Here is a 22871-nt window from a genome sequence, read left to right as displayed (position 1 = left end):
TGTTTTGATGGGCTTGTTTGTATGTCTTATTTGGAAAAAGGTCTATTCAGACCCTTTACCCATTTTTAGTTGGGTTATTTGTCTTTTTATTATTACACTTTAATAGTTCTTTATATGTTCTTCATATAAATCGATCAGATATATAATTTGCCAATATTTTCTCTTATTCTGTGTACCATTGTTTCACTTTCTTGATATTATTTGCAGCACAAAAGTTTTAAATTTTGATGTAGTCTAATTTATCTATTTTTTCTTTTGTTTCTTGTGGTTTTGGTGCTTTATCTAAGTAAACATAGCCCTATCAAAGGTCACGAAGATTCATGCCCATATTTTCTTAAGAGTTTTTTAGTTTTAGTTGTTAGGTTGAACTCTTTGATCCATTTTGAGTTCATTTTTGTATGTGGTGTGAGGCAGAAGTTCAAATCCATTCTTTTGCATGTGGACAGCCAGTTTTCCCAGCACCATCTGTTGAAAAGACCAGTCTTTATCAATTGGATTGTCTTGGGATAGTCATCAAAAATTGATTGACACTAAATGTTAGGGTTTAGTTCTGGTTTTTCAATTTTATTCCATTGCGCTATCAGTTATCTTTTAAAGAGATTTAACTAATAAGAAAAAAAAGTCAGTTACTGTTTCTGGTCCTCTTCATTCCTTTGTTTAGATCCAGATTTTCATCTGGTTCCATTTTCTTTCTCCTTGAAAGACTTAACTGTTTTTTCTTTTGGTAGTGCAGATCTGCCCATAAAGAATTCTTTCAGCTTTTGAATGTCTGAATTCATCCTTACTTCACTTTGGTCTAAAAAAAAAAAAAAATATATATATATATATATATATATATATATACACACACACACATATACATATATATATATATATTTGCTGGGTTTATAATTCTAGGTCGATAGTTTCTTTATTTCATTTCTAAAGATGTTGTTTCACTGTCTTCTTGCTTGTCTTGTTTTCAACCAGAAATCCAATGTGCTCTTTGTCTTTTTGTATGTAACGTCTTTTTCCTCTGATTAAGGTTTTCTCTTTGTCATTGATTTTGAGAAATTTGATCATGATGTCCCTGGTGTACTTTTCATGCTTCCTGTGCTTGAGATTTGCTGAACTTTTTGGATCTGTGCCTTTATAGTCTTCATCAAATTTGGAGTATTTTTGGCCATCATTTCTTCAAATTTTCTGCCATTCTCTCCTCGAGCCTTCACTTCAGGGACTCAGTGGTCCCTTGGTTTGGCATATATATATATATATATATATTTCCCCACACTGTAGCTTGCAGGGTCTTAATTCCACACCAGGGCTTGAACCAACGCCCTTGGCAGTGAAAGCGCCACGTCCTAACTGCTAGACTGCCAAGGAATTCCCACTTTGGCACGTGAAGTTGTCCCGCGGCTCACTTCACGGCCTTTCCATTTCTCAAATTCTTTTCCTCTGTTTTGTGTTTCAGACAATTTCTATTGCTGTGCCTTTAATGCATAGATTTTATCTCCTGCAACGTGTAACCTGTGTTTAATCCCATTCAGTGTCTCTCTCATCTGTGACATACTTTTCATCTCTAGCAGTTCAGTCTGGGCCTCTTAATATCTTCTGGGTTGCTGTTTAACTTTGGGGGCAAAGTTATTTACTGTTACATGGACTAGAACAACAGTAACTTGTCCTTCTTTACTAATTCTAATGTCTGTGTCAGACCTGGGTTGATTTCCACAGATGGATTATTTTCTTCATTATGGGATGTGTTTTCTTGCTTCTTTGCCTACCGGATCATCTTTGACTGGAAGCCATGCATTGTGAACCATACCTTATTGAGTCCTGGTTATTTTTACATTCTATTAAATCTTCTTGAGCAGTTAAATCTTCTGGGGTGCAGATAAGTTACTTGGAAACAGTGGTCCTTTCCAGGGTGTTTTTTATGATTTGCTAAGTGAGTTTACAGCAGACCTCAGTTCAGTTCAGTCGCTCAGTCGTGTCCGACTCTGCGACCCCGTGGACTGCAGCATGCCAGGCCTCCCTGTCCATCACCAACTCCCGGAGTTTTCTCAAACTCATGTCCATTGAGTCGGTGATGCCATCCAACCATCTCATCCTCTGTCGTCCCCTACTCCTCCTGCCTTCAATCTTTCCCAGCATCAGGGTCTTTTCCAGTGTTAGTTCTTCCCATCAGGTGGCCAAAGTGTTGGAGTTTCAGCTTCAGCATCAGTCCTTCCAACGAATATTCAGGACTGATCTTCTTTAGGATGGGCTGGTTGAGAGTCCAAGGGACTCTCAGGAGTCTTCTCCAACTCCACAGTTCAAAAGCATCAATTCTTTGGCGCTCAGCTTTCTTTATACAGCAGACCTCAGTCTAGGGTTAACTATTCCCTCCAGCACAAGGCACAACCTTACTCAGCATCGCCTGGATTATTATGCGTCCTCCCAGTCTGTCTGCTGGGAATAGACCGTTTCCAGCCCTTGTGAACATCAGGCACTGTTCTCTCTCATCCTTCTGGATGTCTTTCAGCCCCAGCTGTGGTTATTTTCTTCACATGCCCGTGCTGATCTGTGCTCTGCTAAATCCTCAAAGGAGACCCTCTGTGAAGCTCCAGGATTTTTTTTTTCTGTGCAGCGTTCTCTTCCCTGACCCAGATGACGATGGTCTGGAAGAGTGGACGTGGAAAACAAGAAGAGAATGGATTTGTAAAACTGTAAGGAAAAAAAAAAAGGACTCCGGAGTGGCGATTTGGAAGAGGATTGGAGTGTGAGTGGGCTGCTCAAGAGTGTGGTCCTCGACCAGTGCTGGCCAGTGAGGACAGAAGCACAGACATGGAGGCTTCTCCTAACACTTTCAACAGACGCTGAACACTTTGATAACAACTTGACAAAGCATATTGGGGCTTGGATTTCATATGTTTTCATTTCCCCACGTTATTGTATTTTATGAGAAAATAAGTCTGGCAGATGGAAATTAAAAACAAAACCCCCAAGACTTGGCCCTTGACCACAGAAAAACTGAGAAAGCAGGAGTGATCTGGAGGTTTTGGACAAAGAGGGAGACGGAGGTGGAGGTAATTTTTTTGCTTCAGAAACTGAAGGTTTTCGATGGGATTCTGGCAACAGTGACTTATGGCACATGCTTAGTGTGAGCTGGTGCTGTGCTGGGCCCACTGTCATCCCTAATCTTGTCCTCTCCACAAGACCTTCTATGAAGGGACCCAGGGGTGTAGGTGACCAGCCAGCCTCTCACTGCTGGGAAGTAGAAGCCAAGGACCCCAGCCTGACTGCTTTTCCACTTTCTTCTTTCTGCTTTGTTCCTTGTCCCACTGGGCTGGCTTGAGCCTATGGAATCCAGGTGGACTGTTCATTGGGACCCAACCAATTTGCTGGGTTTCTTTCTGTTGTTTTGTCACTAGCAATGCCTTCTAACAGTTAGCCTATTCTGGAAAAGCTGTTTGAAGAAGCAGATTAGGTAGACCTCTGTGGATGACGCAGGTGTCCTATAGCTGCCCTGGTCACAAGTGGCCTCTGGGGACTTGAAATGTACTTGTTCAACTACTTGAACTGAATTTTTTTTTTTTTACAAAAGTTTATTCTTAAATGTACAATAGGTTCCAAGACAACATATAATTCTAGCTATAGGTGGCAACAGCTGTTATGGTATCGAATCCAGAGGTTTACACAGGAATGGAACCAAGGGTCATTGTTGCCTTAGCACAAGGAATAGCTGCCTTTTTTGCCGGATTTCTTAATTCCGCAGGTGGCCAGCGGGCCTTTCCCCGAGGCCTTTGCCCTTTGCTTTTAGCACCTCAAGTTTCTTCTGCTCCTCCTCCTGTTTGTGCTGGAACGCCTTATCTTCCTCATCCACCCTCGAAGCCTGACATGATGCCTACCGCTCCTTCCCCAGACTCTGCTTGAGGAAGCTTGAACTCAATCTTTTTTTTTTTTTTTTGAGCAGACATTTTTAGTTTATTATACATTGAAACATTGTTCTCGTTTGGTCGCTGAGTCGTGTCTGACTCTTTCACGACCCCATGGACGGTAGCCCGCCAAGCTCCCCTGTCCATGGGATTTCCCAGGCAAGAATACTGGAGTGGGTTGCCGTTTCCTCCTCCTGAACTGAATTAAAAAAAAAAGAATTTATTTATTTCACTGTGCTGGGTCTTCGTTGCTGCACGCTTCTCTAGTTGTGTCAAGTGGGGGCTGCTCTCTTGTGGTGCGTGGGTTTTTCACTGCAGTGGCTTCTCTTGTTGTGAAGCATGGGCTCCAGGGTGAACAGGCTTCAGTAGTGGTGGCACACAGGCTTAGTTGCTCTGCAGCATGTGGAATCTTCCCGCATCAGGGATCGAACCCACGTCCCCAGCATTGGCAGACAGATTCTTTACTACTGAGTCACCAAGGAAGCCCTTGAATTGAATTTTTAATGTTATTTTAAACAATACAGAGTTACTTACCTATGGCCACATATGGGCTGGTAGCCACTGTGGATGGCACAGGTAGAAGTTACCAGTTGGAACAGTACAATAAAAACATATCTGAAGGATTGCTGGTTTTTACTTCTCTCAGCAAGTATCTTCATTGTTGGGAAAACTTTGCATTGTTACTTTTCAGGGAGATATTTTGGAAACAAATTTGCGGTACAGTCTTACCGCTAAGGGCCAATTACTTTTCCAGAATAGATGAGCTGTTTCTATTTCTAGAAATCAGGAAGAATGGTGAGTATTGCAAGTTTAGTTTTATTTGTCACACTAAGTGGCCGACCTCTCTCTTGTCATCCTCAGCTGCTCTTTCCTTCACTAAACTACACTGACTTTATCCACATTTTTCATCTGAAGGTGCCCCCTTAAAAGTGTATAAAATATTCATTCACTGCATCTATGGGAAGTAGCTTTTTGGAGTGGATTCTTGATGAGTCTGTACATTTATTAGTCAATATTTTATGAGTATATTGTTGTGATCGGAAAATAAAGAGCAACTTTGACTACTATATTCCAAAGCTCTGGAAAAACTCTTCATTTGGAATATTTTTCATATGCATATCACCAGCTGTTTCCCGTTTCAGGGACTTCCTCTGCTTGAAGCAGGATGATTCTGAAACTGGAGTTGCAAAGATGTAACCCGACACACCTTCCTTCTCAACAGCTTTATACTTGATGCTAATTGTTATAGGAATGGTCTGGCTCTTTATTTTTCGCTACACTGAGTCTTACCTGCAGCTCACAGGCTCTTCGTTGCTGCTCGGAGCTCCCCTAGTTGCGATACTCGATGGCTAGTCTCTAGTTGTAGAGAGTGCAGGCTTCTTGTTCCCGTGGCTTCTCGTTGCGGAGCACAGACTCTAGGGCAAGCGGGCTCAGTAGTTGTGGCGCACGGGTTTAGTTGCACCGTGACGTGTGAGATCTGAGTTCATGGACCAGAGATGGAACTCACATACCCTGCATTGGCAGGTGGATTCTTAACCCCTGGACTACCAGGGAAGTCCCGGTCCAGGGCTTAGCACTTTTGTTGGACCAAGATGAATCTCTTCAAGTGAAGATGCTGGTTCAGAGACAGGCCTGAGGCACAGCCCAACTCAGTGGTTCTCCAAATGCGGTTCCTGGACCAACATGGTCAGCATCACCTGAAAAGTCATTCGACAGGCAGATCTTCAGGCCCTTACCAGACCTACTAAGTCAGAATCTCTGAGGAGGGGCCGTAGAAATCTTGTGTGTTAGCAAACCTACCAAGTGGTTCTGAAGCATGCTAAAGTCTGAGAACTGCTGGCCTGTTTTCTGTGTTCGCGCCTTGGCCATTCTGCTTTATCTTCTGGTCTGTATGAGCTTTGGCACGGCTCCGCTGGCTCCAAATACGTGCCACCATAGGAAGTGTGAGGACTGTGACTTGTCACCACCACTCAGGGGAGTCACATGGGGAAGAAGTATGATTGGAAAGGTCAAGAAATCCACTTTCTTCCCCTCCCACAGTCTGTTCCAGGGCAAAGGGATAGTATAGTGCGATGGGAAGAGTGTTGACTTAGCACTAGTGAGTTGTTGTTGTTGTTCATTTGCTCAGTTGTGTCCAACTCTTTGCAACCCCATGGACTGTAGCCCACCAGGCTCCTCTGTCCGTGGAATTTCCCAGGCAGTAATACTGGAGTGGGTTTCTTGTGAGGCCTGGGTTCAAACCCCAGCTCTTGTACTTGGCCTTGGCCACGCAGCCAAATTTGCTTGACCTCTTTAGCTTTTGTTTCCCCATCTGCAACACAAAGACTCAGTGAAACTGCATGTAATGCAGTAAGTGGAGGTAAACTGCTTAAAGTCTGGGATCACATTATTGCTGGGTTAATGAGATGACCTCCAACCTCCAACGCCCACCAGCCTGGAGTTCTCAGCCCCATCGTGTGGTTCCTGCCTATCCCGTCTTGGCTGTGGTCTAGCGCCACCTGGTGGTGCTTAGCTGCTCTAGCTTATTTGTCAGGGAGAACGGTTCGGGGTCCCGCACTTGCCTGGAACTCTCAGGACAGCGGCTGTGATTCCAGGAATTTCCCAGTTCATTGGTGTCTGTTTCATTGGCTAGATCTACAATGATTCAGCCTGGAGAATACTTTCTTTCTGCCTCCCTGCTTTTCAAGATGAGTTTGCTTGCTGGTTTCTGCATGGCCTTACCTTCCTTCAGTATGCCTAGGGTAGAAGATGGGGGTCGTCACCAGTCAAATTATATCCCACATGGGTGCCATCGCAAGGCATTTTTACAGAATGGCCAAGACAGTTAAAGGGATACAGGGTAGGTAAAGTGCCCAGTACATAGAAAGCACTTTAAAAAATGAAAACGCCCTTCTCCATTCCCTAGTAGGGAGAGAGAGACTGGATTCCACATGATGGTGTGCACTCAGCAAATGTTAAACCACGCAGGTGGGCTCATGGTACAATGGAACAAGCACACACATCAGTGTCAGACAGCCTGGCTTCCAACCTGCCCACTTATTACCCAGGGGAACCTCGCTGAGCCTTCCTAATGTATGAAGTGGAGATGGTATTGTTTGACCTGTAAGTGCCCTGGTGGCTCAGATAGTAAGGAACCCACCTGCAATTCAGGAGACCTGGGTTCAGTCTCTGGGTCGGGAAGATGCCCTGGAGAAGGAAATGGCTACCCACTCCAGTATTCTTGCCTGGAGAATTCCATAGACAGAGGAACCTGGCAGGCTACAGTCCGTGGGTCACAAAGAGTTGGACATAATTGAGCAACTCATACTCACTTTCCATGATATCTTTAGGGCTTCCCTGGTGGCTCAGTGGTAAAGAATCCGCCTGCCAATGCAGGAGACGTGCGTTTGATCCCTGGCTCGGGAAGATCCCCTGGAGAAGGAAGTGGCAAACCACTCCAGTATTCTTTCCTGGGAAATCCCATGGACAGAGGAGCCTGGTGGGCTACAGTCTATGGGGTCTCAAAGAGTCAGACATGACTTAGCGAGTTAACAGCAACACATGGTGTATTTATGAAAGAGAAGAGGAAACCCAGACTGCTGACCGCAGATGACTGGCTGTCATGTCCAGTGATCCCCAGATCCTGCATCCCCGCACTGCTCCGTGATGTTGACGCGTGATGAGTCCTATTTCTGCCTAATTCTTTGGTGAATTCTTTCGCTGCTGAATGCATCCTAGAGTAGGAGACAGGGAGTGGTTTGTGAAATGCCTCTGTGAAAGGAACATGGAAGGTGGGAACAGAAAGGGGACTAATGATGTAGTAACATGTGTGGCAGTGTATTCAGACACTTTAAAAACTGTTTTTTAGTGTTTGAAACTTCTAAATACGGTACTTGAAACAACAGGAGGCCTTCGACAGATGTTAGTTTCTTTCTCTCACTTTGACAAAATGCAAACTAACTATGGGTGTGGAAGTCAGTTTCTAAACTGGGTGTGGGGGCGCGGATCTTTTAAAACTTTCGTGAAAACTAGAGTTTGAGTCCTTCAGAGCAGAGGAAGGCCCCACCTTCTTGGGTCTGTGGCAGAAATCCTTGTGTATTTATATTTTTTTGGTTCAATTCAGTTCAGTCGCTCAGTCGTGTCCGACTCTGCAACCCCGTGAACTGCAGCACGCCAGGCCTCCTTGTGCATCACCAACTCCCGGAGTTTACCCAAACCCACATCTGTTGAGTTGGTGATGCCATCCAACCATCTCATCCTCTGTCGTCCCCTTCTCCTCCCACCTTCAATCTTTCCCAGCATCAGGGTCTTTTCCAATGAGTCAGCTCTTTGCATCAGGTGGCCAAAGTATTGGAGTTTCAGCTTCAACATCAGTCCTTCCAATGAACACCCAGGACTGATCTCCTTTAGGATGGACTGGTTGGATCTCCTTGCAGTCCAAGGGACTCTCAAGGGTCTTCTCCAACACCCATAAAGGAAATATAGATGCAACCTTTGTCTGCTGCCCCCACCCCTCGCCTCTGGGGTCTGGATATGGGACTCCTCAGCTCCGGGACCTGGCAGGGAGAGGATTTGTCTAGCCAGTTGGGCACTTTTTAGAATGATCATCAAACTGACACCTGCCCATTATGAAGTTTGGGGAACTTTAGGAGAGTATAAAGAAGCAAACAAGTAGTTAATTCCCCCCTCACCCCCCACAGTCATTCAGATACCATGTATGTCTAGTCAGAGGCACTGTCATTCTTGACAGATTTCCTCTCCAGTATTTTTTCTTTAAATTTCTTTATTACATAATTGAATCTTACTTTTTTTTTTTTTTTTTACTTTTCACATTATTACATGAGTTTTACTTGAAAATTAAGAAGAAAGTATTGTTTCTCAGATTATTAATACATGATTCTAGAAAAATTAAAAATGTGTGAAGCAGAAGGTGAAATTTCTCTTATACCATCTTCTACTGTATTTAATAATAGAAAAATTTTGTAAATATTGAAAAGTATAAAGTGGTAAGTTAGATTTCCCTTAAATAAGCCTATCAGTGCTATATAACATTAGATAAGTTTTTGAAAGAAAAATATAAAATAGAAAGTGAAATTTTCCTGTAGTACTATCGATGAGTGCTAGAAACTATTAGTTTTAAGTGTGCAGTCTTCCTTTTTTTTTTTCACATCAATGGTGTGTGTGTGGGTTTAGGTTACCAAAATGGAATTGTGCTGTAAATGCAGGTACAGGTATCTAGCTTTTGCGTTTTTCCCTTACTAACATAATTTGAGTATCCTTCTATAGTAAAGCATTTTCTCATACCACTGAAACACTTATTTGAAGGGTATTTTAAATGGCTACATGTTACATTTAAATGTACTCTGCTTTAGGTGATCATTTCCTCTAAGACTGCCAGTTTGGATCCAAGTAAACATTTATTCATAGTTTTGATTCATTCCCTAAGCTAACTCCCAGACAGCCCCACTGAGTCAGAGATAAATAATTTAAGAGTTTCCTCTCCAGGGTGAGCTTATCATTTTACACTCTTCTCTGTAGCTTACAGAAATATGCACTGACGGCCATCACAAACAGATGTGATTGTTTAAAAAAATCTTTGTTATCAGATGTGAAAAAGCTCTTGTTATCTTTCTTGGAATGCTACAGTCGCCAAGAGTCGGACATGACTGAGTGACTGAATTGAACTGAACTACCCTAGGGGAGGAGGGCTAGGAATGTGGGTGTCTCCCTAGCTTTCTTCATTCAGGAGTACTGTAACACCATAACACCTTGAAACCAACTGCATCCCTCTTTCCAAAGGCTCCATTCATGTCCCGTGCTGTGTCGCCAGTGGGGACTTGCCAGTCACTCGAGAGGGAGTGATGGACCCTCCGTAGCTGCTGCCGTGCAGCCATACTGACCAACCGCAAGCCTAGGGCTTTCAGATCTTCCTTTCCCCTACCGAGCTGGATGAACTGCCATGTCACGGGGAATGGGATATGGCATCCTAAGTGCCACTGAAAGGACTGGGCGAGTCACCTTGAAGTGAGGAGGAGTTAACTTCCCACAGGGTGAGTACTAACCAGTGGTTAACAGAAGATAGGAAAGAACCGAGGAGATAAACTCCTTCTTTCTCCCTGACAGATGCTTCCAAGGCACGTTCCATCCCACCTCTACATCTGCTTGGAGAATGTCCCATTTGCCAAGTGACCTGCTATACCTCTTTGTGACTCATCACAATGTGTTTCTAAGGGAACCTAGGAAGAGAATAATGTCCTTTGTTGCTCCCATCAGGACGAGCAGTTTCTGTAATTGAAGAGACCCTTGGGTGTGTGACTGTCTTTCGAACTGTTAATATAATCTTGTTTCTATTAAAAAAAAAAAAATGCTACAGGGTTTGAGTTTGGCGTGTGTGATCCTTTTCCTCTGTGATTTTTGGAAGAGAGGTGATCTACCCTCTATTAAATCAAAAAGCTCCTGCTGAGATTCCTTAGAACGTCCTGGATCCCATTCCAAGAGCTGGGTTTTCTCCACACCTTAGCTCAGACGCTTTCTCTCTCTCTGGGTCCTGTGCGTTTCCGGCAGCCTCCTTGCTCCCTCTAGTGACCTCCTCAGCAGCTGCAGCCTCGCTTCCTGGCTCTCGTCAGCACTGGTTCATCCTGGTTGGGACACCCCAGGGCAGAGCCAGGGCGCGCCACAGACTTGCAGCCAGACGGTGTGTGTGGCGGGGAGACTGTTTTCCTGCATGTCTGGGCAGCTCCTCTGAACGGTGGGCCCTTTGTGTCCCTGTCACCTTGGCTGTAGGGAAGCAGCACATTCGTTCTCACCCTGAGCCTGGTCGGGGCACAAGGTGGAAAAGATACTCTTGTTAGTTCTTATTTCCTTTCTAAAACTGAGTCCTCTGGAATCTTTTTATAGAAGGGAGAATTGTAAGTCAGTAATGTAATTAAATTGAACTTCTATGGATGTCAGAGGATTCTGTTATAGGGATCCCAAAATCATTGAGCTGTAGGTACTCATTCTTGTTACCCTAGTTTAGTTGGGAAATGCTTGTGAAGGTTCTATAATGAGAACCTCCTAGAACAACTCTGAGGAGAGGACAGAAGGAAAGTTTGGAGAGCTAAAGACTTCTAACATACATCCCCTTGCCCTTCACACTCTCTTAGTCCATTAAAGTTTGTTGTTCAGGCAATAAAAGTAATATACGTAGTGATTGCAGGGGAAAAAAAAAACGAATAAAAATCACCGTTTCCTTTACTCAGAGGTGACTATTGACATTCGGTTTACATGTATGTATGAGCATACACTTATTTTTGCAGTCATATGAGTCTGCATGTTTATCCTTGTCTAGGTATACAAACACACACACAGTTGTCTTTTTCTCAGGATTATTGATGTTCTTTATGCATTTTAGAAACTAATACTATGTTGTAGCCATCTTCTTATCCCTGACTTGCTTTCCTTCTATTCAATTTATTGCCCTGGGTTAGACGATTACCAAGCCCTCTTAGCCCAAGGCTGAGTTAAAATTATAGTTACATCCTCAGGTAATGTAGCACATGTTCAGAGCATTAAACCGTTCTAGAGGAACCAATCAGAGGGTTGGGGCAATAGTGACATAACAGTAAATCTGGCAGCAGCTAACACCACACAAAGGATCTGTTGAAGCCAGGAGAGGGTCAGGGCCTTCCTGCTGAGCGTACTATGAAAGCGAAAGTCACTCAGTCATGTCCGACTCTCAGCTTCACAGGAGAAGCTGGTCCCCCCACATGTGGGTGCCGCTGCCATCTTGTCACCCAGCGTCTCAGTGGCTTCTTTCTCAGCAGAGAGGAGGCGCGAGAAGTAGGTATCGGATGATTCCCAAGTCAGCCTGCCAAGCAGCACCCATCAGGGAACCCTGTCTTCTGGCCTGAGTCTGCCTGTTACCAAGGGTCACGTCACCTTCCAGAAACCAGAAACTGTTACTAACAGTTGGCATTGTTTTTTGCATGATTATTTCTGCTTTACAAGATTTTGCCCTTCTTGGCTCCTTTCCCACTGCATATAAACATTTTCTTCTTACCCTGCTTTTGTGCTTTTTCCTTAGGCCGGAAGCTGAGAGGAAAAGCATTTTATTTCGTCAACGGCAAAGTGTTCTGTGAGGAAGACTTCCTGGTGAGTTTGTCACCCAAGCAGGCCTGGCAGGAGGTGGTCTAACTCTGTGGCCCCCCAGCGCCCCCTGGAGGCCGCACCGCTGGAGAAAGGAGTCCAGTCTTTTCTATTGCAGGAGCAGGGGAGTGGTCCACGTTCCCAGGCAAATGACAATATGCAGAGCTCTGTGCTTTTCAGGGTCTTTACGGTCACTCAGCCTGGCTTCTTGTGTCTTGCCCATCTCTGCCCATCTCCACCCAGCTCTTTTTTTTTTTAATTTTTAAAATTATTTTATTTTATTTCTGGCTGCGCTGGGTCTTCCTGCTGCTCCGGCTTTTCTCTAGTTGTGGCAAGTGAGGGCTCCTCTCTAGTTTTGGCGCGCAGGCTTCTCATTGCGCTGGCCTCTCTTGTTGAGGAGCGCAGGCTCTAGGAATGCGGGCTTCAGTAGCTGTGGCTCCCAGGCTTAGCTGCCCCGCAGCATGTGGGGTCTTCCTGGATCAGGGGTGGAATCTGCACCTCCTACATGGGCAAGGAGGCTTCTCACCACCGAGCCACCAGGGAAGCCCCTCCACCCGGCGCTTAACTCTCTCTCTGGGATCCGGGCCCCCCTTATGTCTCATCCTGCCTCTCCCACTCGCTGTAAGTCCATCCATGTGCCAACAAGTTCCAGAGCTGAACTCCAGCCCTGTGGGCACCTCTGAGGCCAGCTGCTCACAGTCTCCTTGCCTACCGGGCAGACTCAGGATTGCCCCCCAGCCCTCCCACTCCATTGAGAGTCACCTGAAGCCAAAAAGCTGCCTTGCCTGGGACTTCGTCTCTGAGAATAGGGCCCTAGATTCTTCCTGCACCCCGCATCCTTCCTCTCCCTCCTAGAGCGCGGCCAGGCACCGGTGCCACCGCCTGGTCCCTGGGCCCCTGTGGCTCCTCTGCCCGCACCCAGCTGCACGGCCTCGCCGCCCAGGCCGGGTGCCAGGGTTCAGCGCATGCGCGGAAGCTCCCTGCGGTCTGGGCAGCCTCCCTCGCAGCTTTGCGTCTCACTCACTCTGGGGCTTGTGGTTCTCTGCTCGCTGACGTCCCACCCTGTGTGCTGGAGTCTGCGCTGTGTCCGCTGCCTGGAATGCCTTTGGTCTTTGTTTGCCCAGATCCCCCGACAGCCTGGATGTTCCCCGGGGCCTCAAAGTGGGTCACCCCTCCTCTGTGCTGCCGCCCTTGGCCTTTTCTGGCCGGCGGTTAGCGCAGTGCCTGTTTATTTACAAGTCTTCCCTTGACTTGACCGGAAGTTCCTAGGGAGGGAGGAACACGCTGCTTCACCTTTACATCTTCAGACCCTAACACAGTGCCAGGCAAGGAGCCATGCCCGGTCAGTGGGATGACCAATGTGAGACTCAGAGATGGCTCAGGACCAGCTTCTTCGTGGACGTGTGGGTTGACTCATGATGACTCATGTTTGCCAGTAACAGACAAGCAAACCCAAGGAAACCAATTCCTGCATGCCCTCAGGGGGTCATTTCCTCCCACGCGTTCACTTTAGTCACTGGTGCTGTGTATGTGATTGTCAGATGGTGGTGCCATAGCAGAGTTGACTGTCTCCTAGCTTCAGATCCGATGGGCTGAGTGCCTGTCCTGCTCCTAGAGTCTCATGGGCTCTTGGTGGGTTATCTGCCCATGCCTGGGCAAAGTCATGGGTGTTGGAGGCATGCAAGGCTCTGATTGACCAGGTCCTTGCCTCGGAACCTAGCACGGGGGGCCAGCCCCACAGAAGTCATGGGACCACAGGGTGGCAGAGCAAGGCTGGATCTCAAACAAAAATAAAGAACTTCTCTGGTCCGGGAAGATCCCACTTATCACAGGGCAAATAACCCCGTGCACCACAACCAAGCCAGTGCTCTAGGACCCGGGAGCTACAACTGCTAAGCCCATGCGCCTCAACTGCCAACCCCCACATGCCTAGAGCCCATGCTTCACAGTAACAGAAGTCACTGCAGTGAGAAGCCCGTGCACCGCAACTAGAGAGTAGCCCCCACTTGCTGCGGCTAGAGGAAGCCCACATGCAGAAAGGAAGACCCAACACAGCCAAAAATAAAAATAAATAAAATTAAAAAATGAAGAACTGTTTCCCCTAGAATCAGGAGGAAGTACCAGGCAGCAAACCCCTGTACTATGGGGTGTAGGGTTCCAGAAAATTTCCCTTTTCTTTTCCACCTTCCTTTCTATTACATTTCCCTTGTTAAGTTGTATTTGCAATATCTAAGCTTCTAGTGTCTTCCAGTGTGTAGTATTTAGTCTGTTTTCTGAGGTGAGTTCCTCATTTCTTTCCAGATTCCAGCTGTGTGTGTGTGTGTGTGTGAGAGTGTGTATTTTGGTGAGATAAGGTAAGTTTCTTTGAAGCGAATTGTAAAAGTCATTGGCTTTTTAAAAAATTATTTATTTTTAATTGATGGATAATTGCTTTACAATATTGGTTTGATTTCTGCTGTACATCAACATGAGTTAGTTATTATGTCCCCTCTCTCTTGAACCTCCCTCCCACCTTCACCCTTTCCCACCCCTCTAAGTTGTTACAGAATCCCAGTTTGAGTTCCCTGAGTCATACAGCAAATTTCCATTGGCTATCTATTTTACCTATGGTAGTATATATGCTTCCATCAAGGCACTGGCTTTTTAACCAGACCCAGACTTGAGTTTGAATCCCATCCTTACCCCGATAGGCTTTGTGACCATGAGAAAGTAACTTAACCTCTCTGAGCTTCCCTTTGTTTCCATTTGAGAAACAGTGTAATATATACCTTGCAGAATTGTTTTGAAAATTTAGAGCAACAGTCTCACACTTGAGCATGCATCAGAATTCCCTGGAAGGCTTGCAAAAACCCAGATTGCTGCTCCCCCCCACCCCCTGCCCCTAGTTCCCAATTTTCCAATTCAGTAGGTCTGAGGTGGAGCTTAAGAATTTGCTCTCTGACAAGTTCTCAGGTGATGCCAGGGAATGTGTCTTGAGAACCACTGGATTAGAGGCTGATGCCTCTCTCTGCACAGCCTCTTAATGCAGAGCCTGGCCTGTCATGGATGCCTGGGTGCAGCTGTTGAGAGATGAGCGGTATTACCTTTTGTAATGGCTCTTGTGGCAGAGGGTATTCTGTAATTCACCACACTGTTGTCCACAGAGACATGACAGATTCCTGTATAGAGTGACACGTCTCTCTAAGACATTCTTTGTGATCCTCGTGGCTGGTGGGGATCTGCCCTGCCTGGGCTAAGCTTTCTTTTCTCTTTTCTCTGCAGTACTCTGGTTTCCAGCAGTCCGCTGATAGGTGTTTTCTCTGTGGACATCTGATCATGGACATGGTGAGTAGGGTCAAGCGAACAAGGTAATATTGATAACGTGGTGGGAGGGGGAGGCATTAACAGGAAAAAATTAATTAATAATTGAAAACAATGTTTCCTACCGTGCTTTGTGATCATGGCTGGTTTTATTTTTATTTATTTGTGGCTCTGCTGGGTCTTCGTCTCTGTGCAGGCTTCTCTCTAGTTGCGGCAAGTGGGGCCTTCTGTCTAGTTGCGGTTGCGTGGGCTTCTCACTGCAGTGGCTTCTCTTGTTTCGGAGCACTGGCTCTAGGTACATGGGCTTCAGTAGTTGCGGGTCCTGGGCTTAGTTGCCCTGCAACATGTGGCGTCTCCCCAGACCAGGGATCGAACCCATGTCCCCTGCACTGGCAGGCAATTCTTAACCACTGGACCACCAGGGAAGTCCCTATGGCTGGTTTCATTTAAAGAAGACCCCATACAGCTTGCTTGCTGTAGTAGCCCCGCATTTGGCTTTTACTGGAATTAGCATCCTTCACCGTGCAGTCCATACAGGGTCATTTCTGAGGGTGCACGCCTCCTCTGGGCTGTTCACGTCATGTTGGCCTCTCTTTGATCTTCTCTGATCTTTTTGGCATCCCAGGTGAGATGTCAAATGGATCGTGTTTTCATGGAGAAATCTTAGCTGCTTTGGAATCGGCTACAGAAAAATCAGATAAACACAGTTGTTTTTCCCCCATGTTCTTCCTAGCTTAATCATTTCCTAAGATGAGGGTTGGGGCCCCATCGTTAGTTCTGAGATAACAGAACAGGGAGCAGGTTTTATCCTCTCCATTCCTCGCTCAGCCATGGCTCTCTGCGCTTGTCCTGAGTGGGGACAGGTCTTCCTTCCTGGCCTCCTCAGGTTGTGAGGTTTATGAATACAGGGTTCAAATTGTCCACCACTGGACATCGGCCCTGTTGGATTTCTTTCATGTATTGGTCAGAGAGAATCATTATATCCCATTCTTTTCATTGCAAGAGTTAAATCCCTCTCTAAGCTGAGCCATTAATTCTATTCTGGCGAAGTGAATTGTTAGTTGTATTTTTTTTTCTTTTACCGTTTTTTATTGAGAAACAACCCAGAGGGTGCACATCTTACGTGCACAGCTGAATGAATGTTTATGTGTCTGTGTGCTTAGTACCTCAGTTGTGTCTTTGCGACCCCATGGGCTGTAGCCCACCAGGCTCCTCTGTCCATGGGCTTTCCCAGGCAAGAATACTGGAATCGGGTGCTGTTTCTGTCTCCAGGGGATCTTCCCCACCCAGGGATCTAACCCCCATCTCCTGCATCTTCTGCATTGTCAGGCAGGTTCTTTACCACTATACCTATGTGTCAACACCACACAGATCAAGATCTAGAACATTTCCCATATCCAGAAAGACACCCACCCTTCTGACCTCTGTGGCCCCAGACTTGTTTCACTGGTCCCGGAACTCCATACTGTAGAATCATACAGTAAAGACTCCTTTGATCTGCCTTTTCTCACTTAGAAAATGTTTTGGCGATTCATCCATGTTGTTGCATGTATTGTAAGTTCATTTCTTCTCATCACTAAGTAGAATTTCACTGTGTGGATAAAGCACCATTTATTTATCCATTCTCCTGCAGATGGGGATTTGGGTGTTTTCCAGTTTTGGACCATTTATGACTGAGCTGCCGTGAACACTCGTAGGCATGTCTTTGATGGACATAAGCTGGTTTTATGCTGACATGTAGAAAACAGAGAACCAGAGCGGAGGAGACCCTGCTGCACTCCGGGCTCTGACGCAGCACAGCACAGCGTGGCCCCGTGAGCAGTGTCCTCATAAGCGGCTGAGGCCTCCGTCAGAACATGGCCCTCCAGCCATCCCCCTGGAGGAGGCAGGTGGAGCCTGCCTCACTCCCACCTTCCCCAGGTCCCTGCCCGACTCCACAGGGCTCCTTTTCTCTAGCTGATTTTGCCCTTGATTTTAGAGCCCTTCTGACAAACCTACCATATATGAGGCCAACAGTGTCCAAATTTATGAACGTGACTGTACCCTGTTCTTATTGCTCAATGTACTAAGCCTTCTCTGGGTCTCAGGGTGTTTCGCTTACCTATTGCTGTGTGTGTGTGCTCAGTCGCTCAGTTGTGTCTGACTCTTTGCCACCCTGTGGACTGTAGGCTTCCGGGTTCCTCTGTCCATGGGATTTTCCAGGCTAGAATGCTGTCGTCGGTTGCCATTTCCGACTCCAAGGGATCTTCCCACCCAGGGGATCGAACCCACATCCCCTGCATTGGCAGGTGGATTCTTTACCACTGAGCCACCTGGGAAGCCCTTATCTGTTGGTACATGAATATTGTTGATCATGATTCCATGGGTGAAGAATTAGGTCAAGGCTTGACAGGGCAGTTCTGCTCCATGTGGCAATGGCTGGGGTCACTTACTTAGCTGTGCTCAACTGGTGCACAAGGTGACTTCTCACCCTCCAGGCTTCTCTCCCTGTGGCCACTAATCTTACTCTATAGTCTAGCCTGGGCTTCCTTTCAACAAGAGAGAGGAAGTGGAAGCTACCAGTTTTCTTTCATCATTGACTTAAAAAATCTCAGAACATCATTTCTTTCTCATTCTCTTTTTTTTGGCTATGCTGAGGGACACATGGGATCTTAGTTCCTTGACCAGGGATCAAACTCGTGCCCCTGGAATTGATAGCCTGGAGTCTTAACCACTGAACTGCCAGGGAAGTCCCCCTTCCTCATTCTGTTGATCAAAGAAAGTTACAAAACCACTCCCAGTTGAAAGGCATAAGGATTAGCCTGTGCATACAGGAAGGAAAGGAACTGAGTTTGGAGACCTTCTCTACCCCATGAGATCAAGCCAAGTCGCCCCTGGATTCTTATAGGTCTGCTCTCAGACTTGAAAACTTTCAGCCAATGTCTGTCTAATAGTGACACTTAGTTTTAACAATAGAACTCATAATTGCCACAAAGAATCATTACAATACAGAGAAAGATTCCTGCAGTTACCATTCCTTCAGTTACAAATCAGTTGTCCAGCTCATGATGTAAACTGTCTGTCTCTGCTCCATCTTTGTTCATTGAGGGAAATACTCTGGGCTTGGAGGTTGGAACTGGGCATTTCCCACCTGAAAAAAAATTATTACAGCTAGTCAGAATGCAGCAAAATGGCATCATTACCCTACTGTACTTCTGGCACAGTGTGGGTTAAATTAATTTAAGGGTCTGTTTCTGCCACGACAGCATTAGTCTGGGACAAAGTGCATTCCAAGGTCCAGATTGCCAAGGAATCTTTGAAGCCTGGCCGCTTGTTCTTCCTACTTTGGCAGCTTGAGGAGCCTGGGAGGTTAATGAAATCCCAGAGGGAATGAGGAAACTTGAAAGCTGAGCTTTTTGAGGAGAGCTGGACTAGCACTATGTCCTCCTGGTGCTTCCCGGACTGCAAGCTGTGAGGCGTGACATTGGCCTCTGCAGGCAGCATCGGGCGCTGGAAGGAGCCAGGACACAGCACAGCTTTCCCACGGAACTCACGACCCTCTGCCGAGGTTCTGTTTAGTTCCAAGTCCCCTTCTTCTGCCTGGTGGGAGGCTTTCTGTGTGGTCCTACTTGGGGATGCTCATGACTATTTTTTTTTTTTTAATAAATTCATGTATTTTAGTTGGGAGCTAATTACTTTACAATATTGTAGTGGTTTTTGCCATACATTGACATGAATCAACCATGGGTTTACATGTGTTCCCCATCCTGGACCCCCCTCCCACCTCCCTCCCCATCCCATCCCTCTGGGTCATCCCATTGCCCCAGCCCTGAGCATTTGTCTCATGCATTGAACCTGGAATGGTGTTCTGTTTCACATACGATAATATACATGTTTCAATGCTATTCTCCCAGAACGTCCCACCCTCACCTTCTCCCTCAGAGTCCATAAGACTGTTCTATGCATCTGTGTCTCTTATTCTGTCTCGCATATAGGGTTATCGTTACCATCTTTCAAATTCCATATATATGCATTAGTATACTGTATTGTTGTTTTTCTTTCTGGCTTACTTCACTCTGTATAATGGGCTCCAGTTTCATCCATCTCAATAGAACCGATTCAAATGTATTCTTTTTAATGCCTGAGTAATATTCCATTGTGTATATGTACCACAGCTTCCTTATCCATTCGTCTGCTGATGGACATCTAGGTTGCTTCCATGTCCTGGCTATTGTAAACAGTGCTGCGATGAACATTGGGGTACACGCGTCTCTTTCAATTCTGGTTTCCTCAGTGTGTATGCCCAGCAGTGGGATTGCTGGGTCATAGCTCATGACTATTTTGTACGTTCCTCGCCAATGGGCATTTTGGTGCAGGCTCACTGGCATTGATTCCACGGTTGTGTTGTTTGTGCTGAGTGTTATGGTGCAGGTAATCCCAGAAACGAATCTGCTGCTGAATTATTGGAGGTACTTTGAGCTGCAAATCACAGAAACTCAGCTCAAGTTTGAGAAGCTAGTGGTTCCCAAACTTTTGCTTGCTTTGGACTCACTATATTAAAACTCCCATTGCTGGGACAGCGCCCAAGAATGTGCATTTTAATTAAGTTCCCAAAGGATACTGATGTTGCAGGTCCAGAGGCAAAACTTTGAGAACCATTGAAGTTAACAGGAAAAATGTTTTATCTCACCTAAGAGGCTGGGGGGTAGGCAGTTCGGTGGAGAGTTAATTTGGTGGCCCACCTCCATCACTGAGATGTGCATTTCTCTCCCACCTTCCGCGTCTAGGCTGTCCTGGTTTCAGGATGGCCTCTGACAGTCCCAGGTATCAGCCACATGCAGATCAAATGGCGCTTAGAGAAAGGAGGTGCCCGGGGCTTTCTCCTGGCTGTGTTTAAGAGCAGCAGTCACAAAGAGGCTTTCCTTACACTTGGATTTGAGATAAGAGTCACGGCTTCTGGATTATAACGGCTTCGGAGACAAAGCTGCTTAGAAGGAGCGCCCAGGAGGGAGAAGGTTAAGAGGTTTTTTCTGAGCTCTGCTGTTTCCTTATGGAGTTCACTTTTGTCTTCCCTTGTACTAGCCGCTTCCCAAATCTGGGGTGGGTCTTCTCATGGCTTTGGTTTGCATCATTTCGTACAGTGGATCATGGTTTTGATAGAGAACCGTCCCTCCTGGAGATTTATAAGTGCTGGAGAAGGAGCCTGTTTGGTTTCCTCCTGTTTATTCCTGTAACTCAGTTAGCCTTTCCTTCCTCCTCATCTTTTTTTTTTTTTCTGTAAGAATTGTTTTGATGTGGACCATTTTTAAAAGTCTTTATGATATTTGTTACAATATGGCTTCTGTTTTGTATTTTGGTTTTCTGGCCTGAAGGCATGTGGGATCCTAGCTCCCCAACCAGGGAGCGAACCCACACCCCTTGCATTGGAAAGTGAAGTCTTAACCACTGGACCGCCAGGGAAGTCTGTCATCATCTTTTGACTTGGTCCAAGTGAAACTGGGATGAGGGTGTTGTTCAGTTGCTAAGTCATATCCTACTCTTTGCGACCCCATGAACTGCAGCACACCAGCCTCCTCTCTCCTCCGCTATCTCCTGGTGTTTGCTTATATTTATGTCCATTGAATCGGTGATGTTATCTAACCGTCTCATCCTTTGCCACCACCTTCTCCTTTTGCCTTCAATTTTTCCCAGCATCAGGGTCTTTTCCAATGAGTCAGCTCTTCCCATCAGGTGGCCAAAGTATTGGAGCTTCAGCTTCAGCATCAGTCCTCCCAATGAGTATTCAGGGTTGATTTCCTTTAGGATTCACTGGTTTGAGGGTGACAGTTGCTCATATGGTCCCTTGGTCGGATGTGTCTCTCCCTTCCTTCCCTATAATCCCTGCTGAGTCCTGGCCTCTTCCTTTTGTGCCCTCAGATCCTGCAGGCCCTGGGGAAGTCCTACCACCCCGGCTGCTTCCGCTGTGTCATCTGTAATGAGTGTTTGGATGGGGTGCCCTTCACCGTGGACTCAGAGAACAAGATCTACTGTGTCCGGGATTACCACAAGTAAGGAAGGGTGGGTGGGGTGGGAAGAGCTGCTTGCTCCAGCCATGCTGGCTGCAGCCCTGCAGAGTGGAGGGTGGGGAACCCGTGGAGGCTGCAGGCTGTTTGCACCGCTGTCCATGGTGCAGCCGACGTGCAGTGGTTTGGAGGGGTGCACCCCGGGTCTTGGGATCAGTGGATGCCGATGCGGACAGGAACTGGTTAAAGAATTATGTTCACTGGGAAAGCAGGACCAAAGAAACCTATAATCGGATTCCTGGCTAGGCTGCTAGAGAAGTTTGCCAAGCCCTGTGGCTCCAGCCTTACCAGACTTCAACAGGCACCGATTCAGGGCTGGCCTCCACACCCCCAGTGGAGTGAGGGGACCACATGCGCTTGTTACTGCTGGCGAATAAGCCCAAAGCAATAGTCCCAAGAGTGTGCCAGGCCTGTCTTCATAGGGGGGTTCATGTGATGGGTGACAGGTGGGAGGCGGGGCGAGCCCGACTGCTCTCTGCTTCACCCCACAGGGTGTTGGCCCCCAAGTGTGCAGCCTGTGGCCTTCCCATCCTTCCTCCTGAGGTAAGATGATTTCTCAGCTCTGCTCCTGAGGTCTTCCGAGACATGACTATCTCCCTGGGTCATTTACAAAATCTGTGTCCTGTTCTTACGCTGTGCTGTGCTAGGTCGCTTCAGTCACGTCCAACTCTTTGCGACCCTGTGGACTGTAGTCCACCAGGCTCCTCTGCCCATGGGAATTCTCCAGGCAGGAATACTGGAGTGGGTTGCCATGCCCTTCCCCAGGGGATCTTTCCAACCCAGGGATCGAACCCAGGTCTCCTGCATTGCAGGCAGATTCTTTACCGTTTGAGCCACCAGGGAAGCCCAAGAAGACTGGAGTGGGTAGCCTATCCCTTCTCCGGGGGAACTTCCTGACCCAGGAATTGAACCAGGATCTCCTGCATTGCAGGTGGTTTCTTTATCAGCTGAGCTACCCAGGAAGCCCTGTTCTTATACCTGTTTAAAAATTCTAAAAGCTCAGCTCTGAGATGGTGGTGTCTGCACCAAGAAGCCTCCCTCTTATTAGCTGCCTTCCTGAGCCTGGTGCCCTTCTTACACTCTTATCTGTCCCTATAATTGGGTCAATTTCTTTAAAAAAATTTTTTCTTACTCTTATTCTTTTTTTGGCCGTGCCACACAGCGTGTGAGATCTTCGTTCCCCAACCAGGGATCGAACCCATGCCCCCTGCAGTGGACATGTGGGGAAGTCCCTGCAAAGTATTCTTTGACTCGATACTAACTCCCAGATTAGATGACGAGAGATGAACAAGACCACATAGGTGGTCTTTTCACTGTTGACTCCAGCATTCCAGATGGTAGACCTACATCCCTCTCACTTCCCCTCATCCCCTAATTGTGTCCCTTTTCCTGCCACTGTTAGTATCCACGGCTGATTCCTGCTCTTCTCCTAAGGCCACTGTCTTGCTACCCCGGAGCCCTCCCCCACCCCCTGGCAGCAGAGCCCAATGGCCCCCCAGCTAGCCTCTGGTTCTTGCTCTCTTTTGGTCTA

General features: G+C 46.6%; 1 protein-coding gene and 1 long non-coding RNA gene across 2 annotated transcripts in view; one reads left to right on the top strand and one right to left on the bottom strand.

The window, feature by feature from the left end:
• Nucleotides 1-22871, top strand: part of LIMD1 (LIM domain containing 1) — a 71376-nt gene that overhangs the window by 41978 nt on the left and 6527 nt on the right. The window contains exons 3-6 of the mRNA XM_081526016.1: nt 11938-12005; nt 15261-15323; nt 21195-21325; nt 21832-21883. Of these exons, the coding sequence (XP_081382142.1) occupies nt 11938-12005; nt 15261-15323; nt 21195-21325; nt 21832-21883 (314 nt within the window). The remainder of the gene's footprint in view (nt 1-11937; nt 12006-15260; nt 15324-21194; nt 21326-21831; nt 21884-22871) is intronic.
• LOC145520178 (uncharacterized) lies at nt 4690-22870 on the bottom strand. Its single transcript, XR_014064285.1, has 6 exons — nt 22473-22870; nt 18311-18429; nt 10388-10685; nt 7477-7606; nt 6455-6629; nt 4690-6204 (listed from the first exon to the last, which is right to left on the bottom strand). It is a non-coding gene; the product is annotated as an uncharacterized LOC145520178 (long non-coding RNA).

The sequence above is a fragment of the Giraffa tippelskirchi genome, chromosome 9, assembly GCF_054371585.1.
Source record: "Giraffa tippelskirchi isolate mGirTip1 chromosome 9, T2T-mGirTip1v1.2.pri, whole genome shotgun sequence".
NCBI lineage: Eukaryota > Metazoa > Chordata > Mammalia > Artiodactyla > Giraffidae > Giraffa > Giraffa tippelskirchi.
The sequence above is the reverse complement of the archived record's forward strand: the minus strand, read 5'-3'. Positions and strand labels throughout refer to the sequence as shown.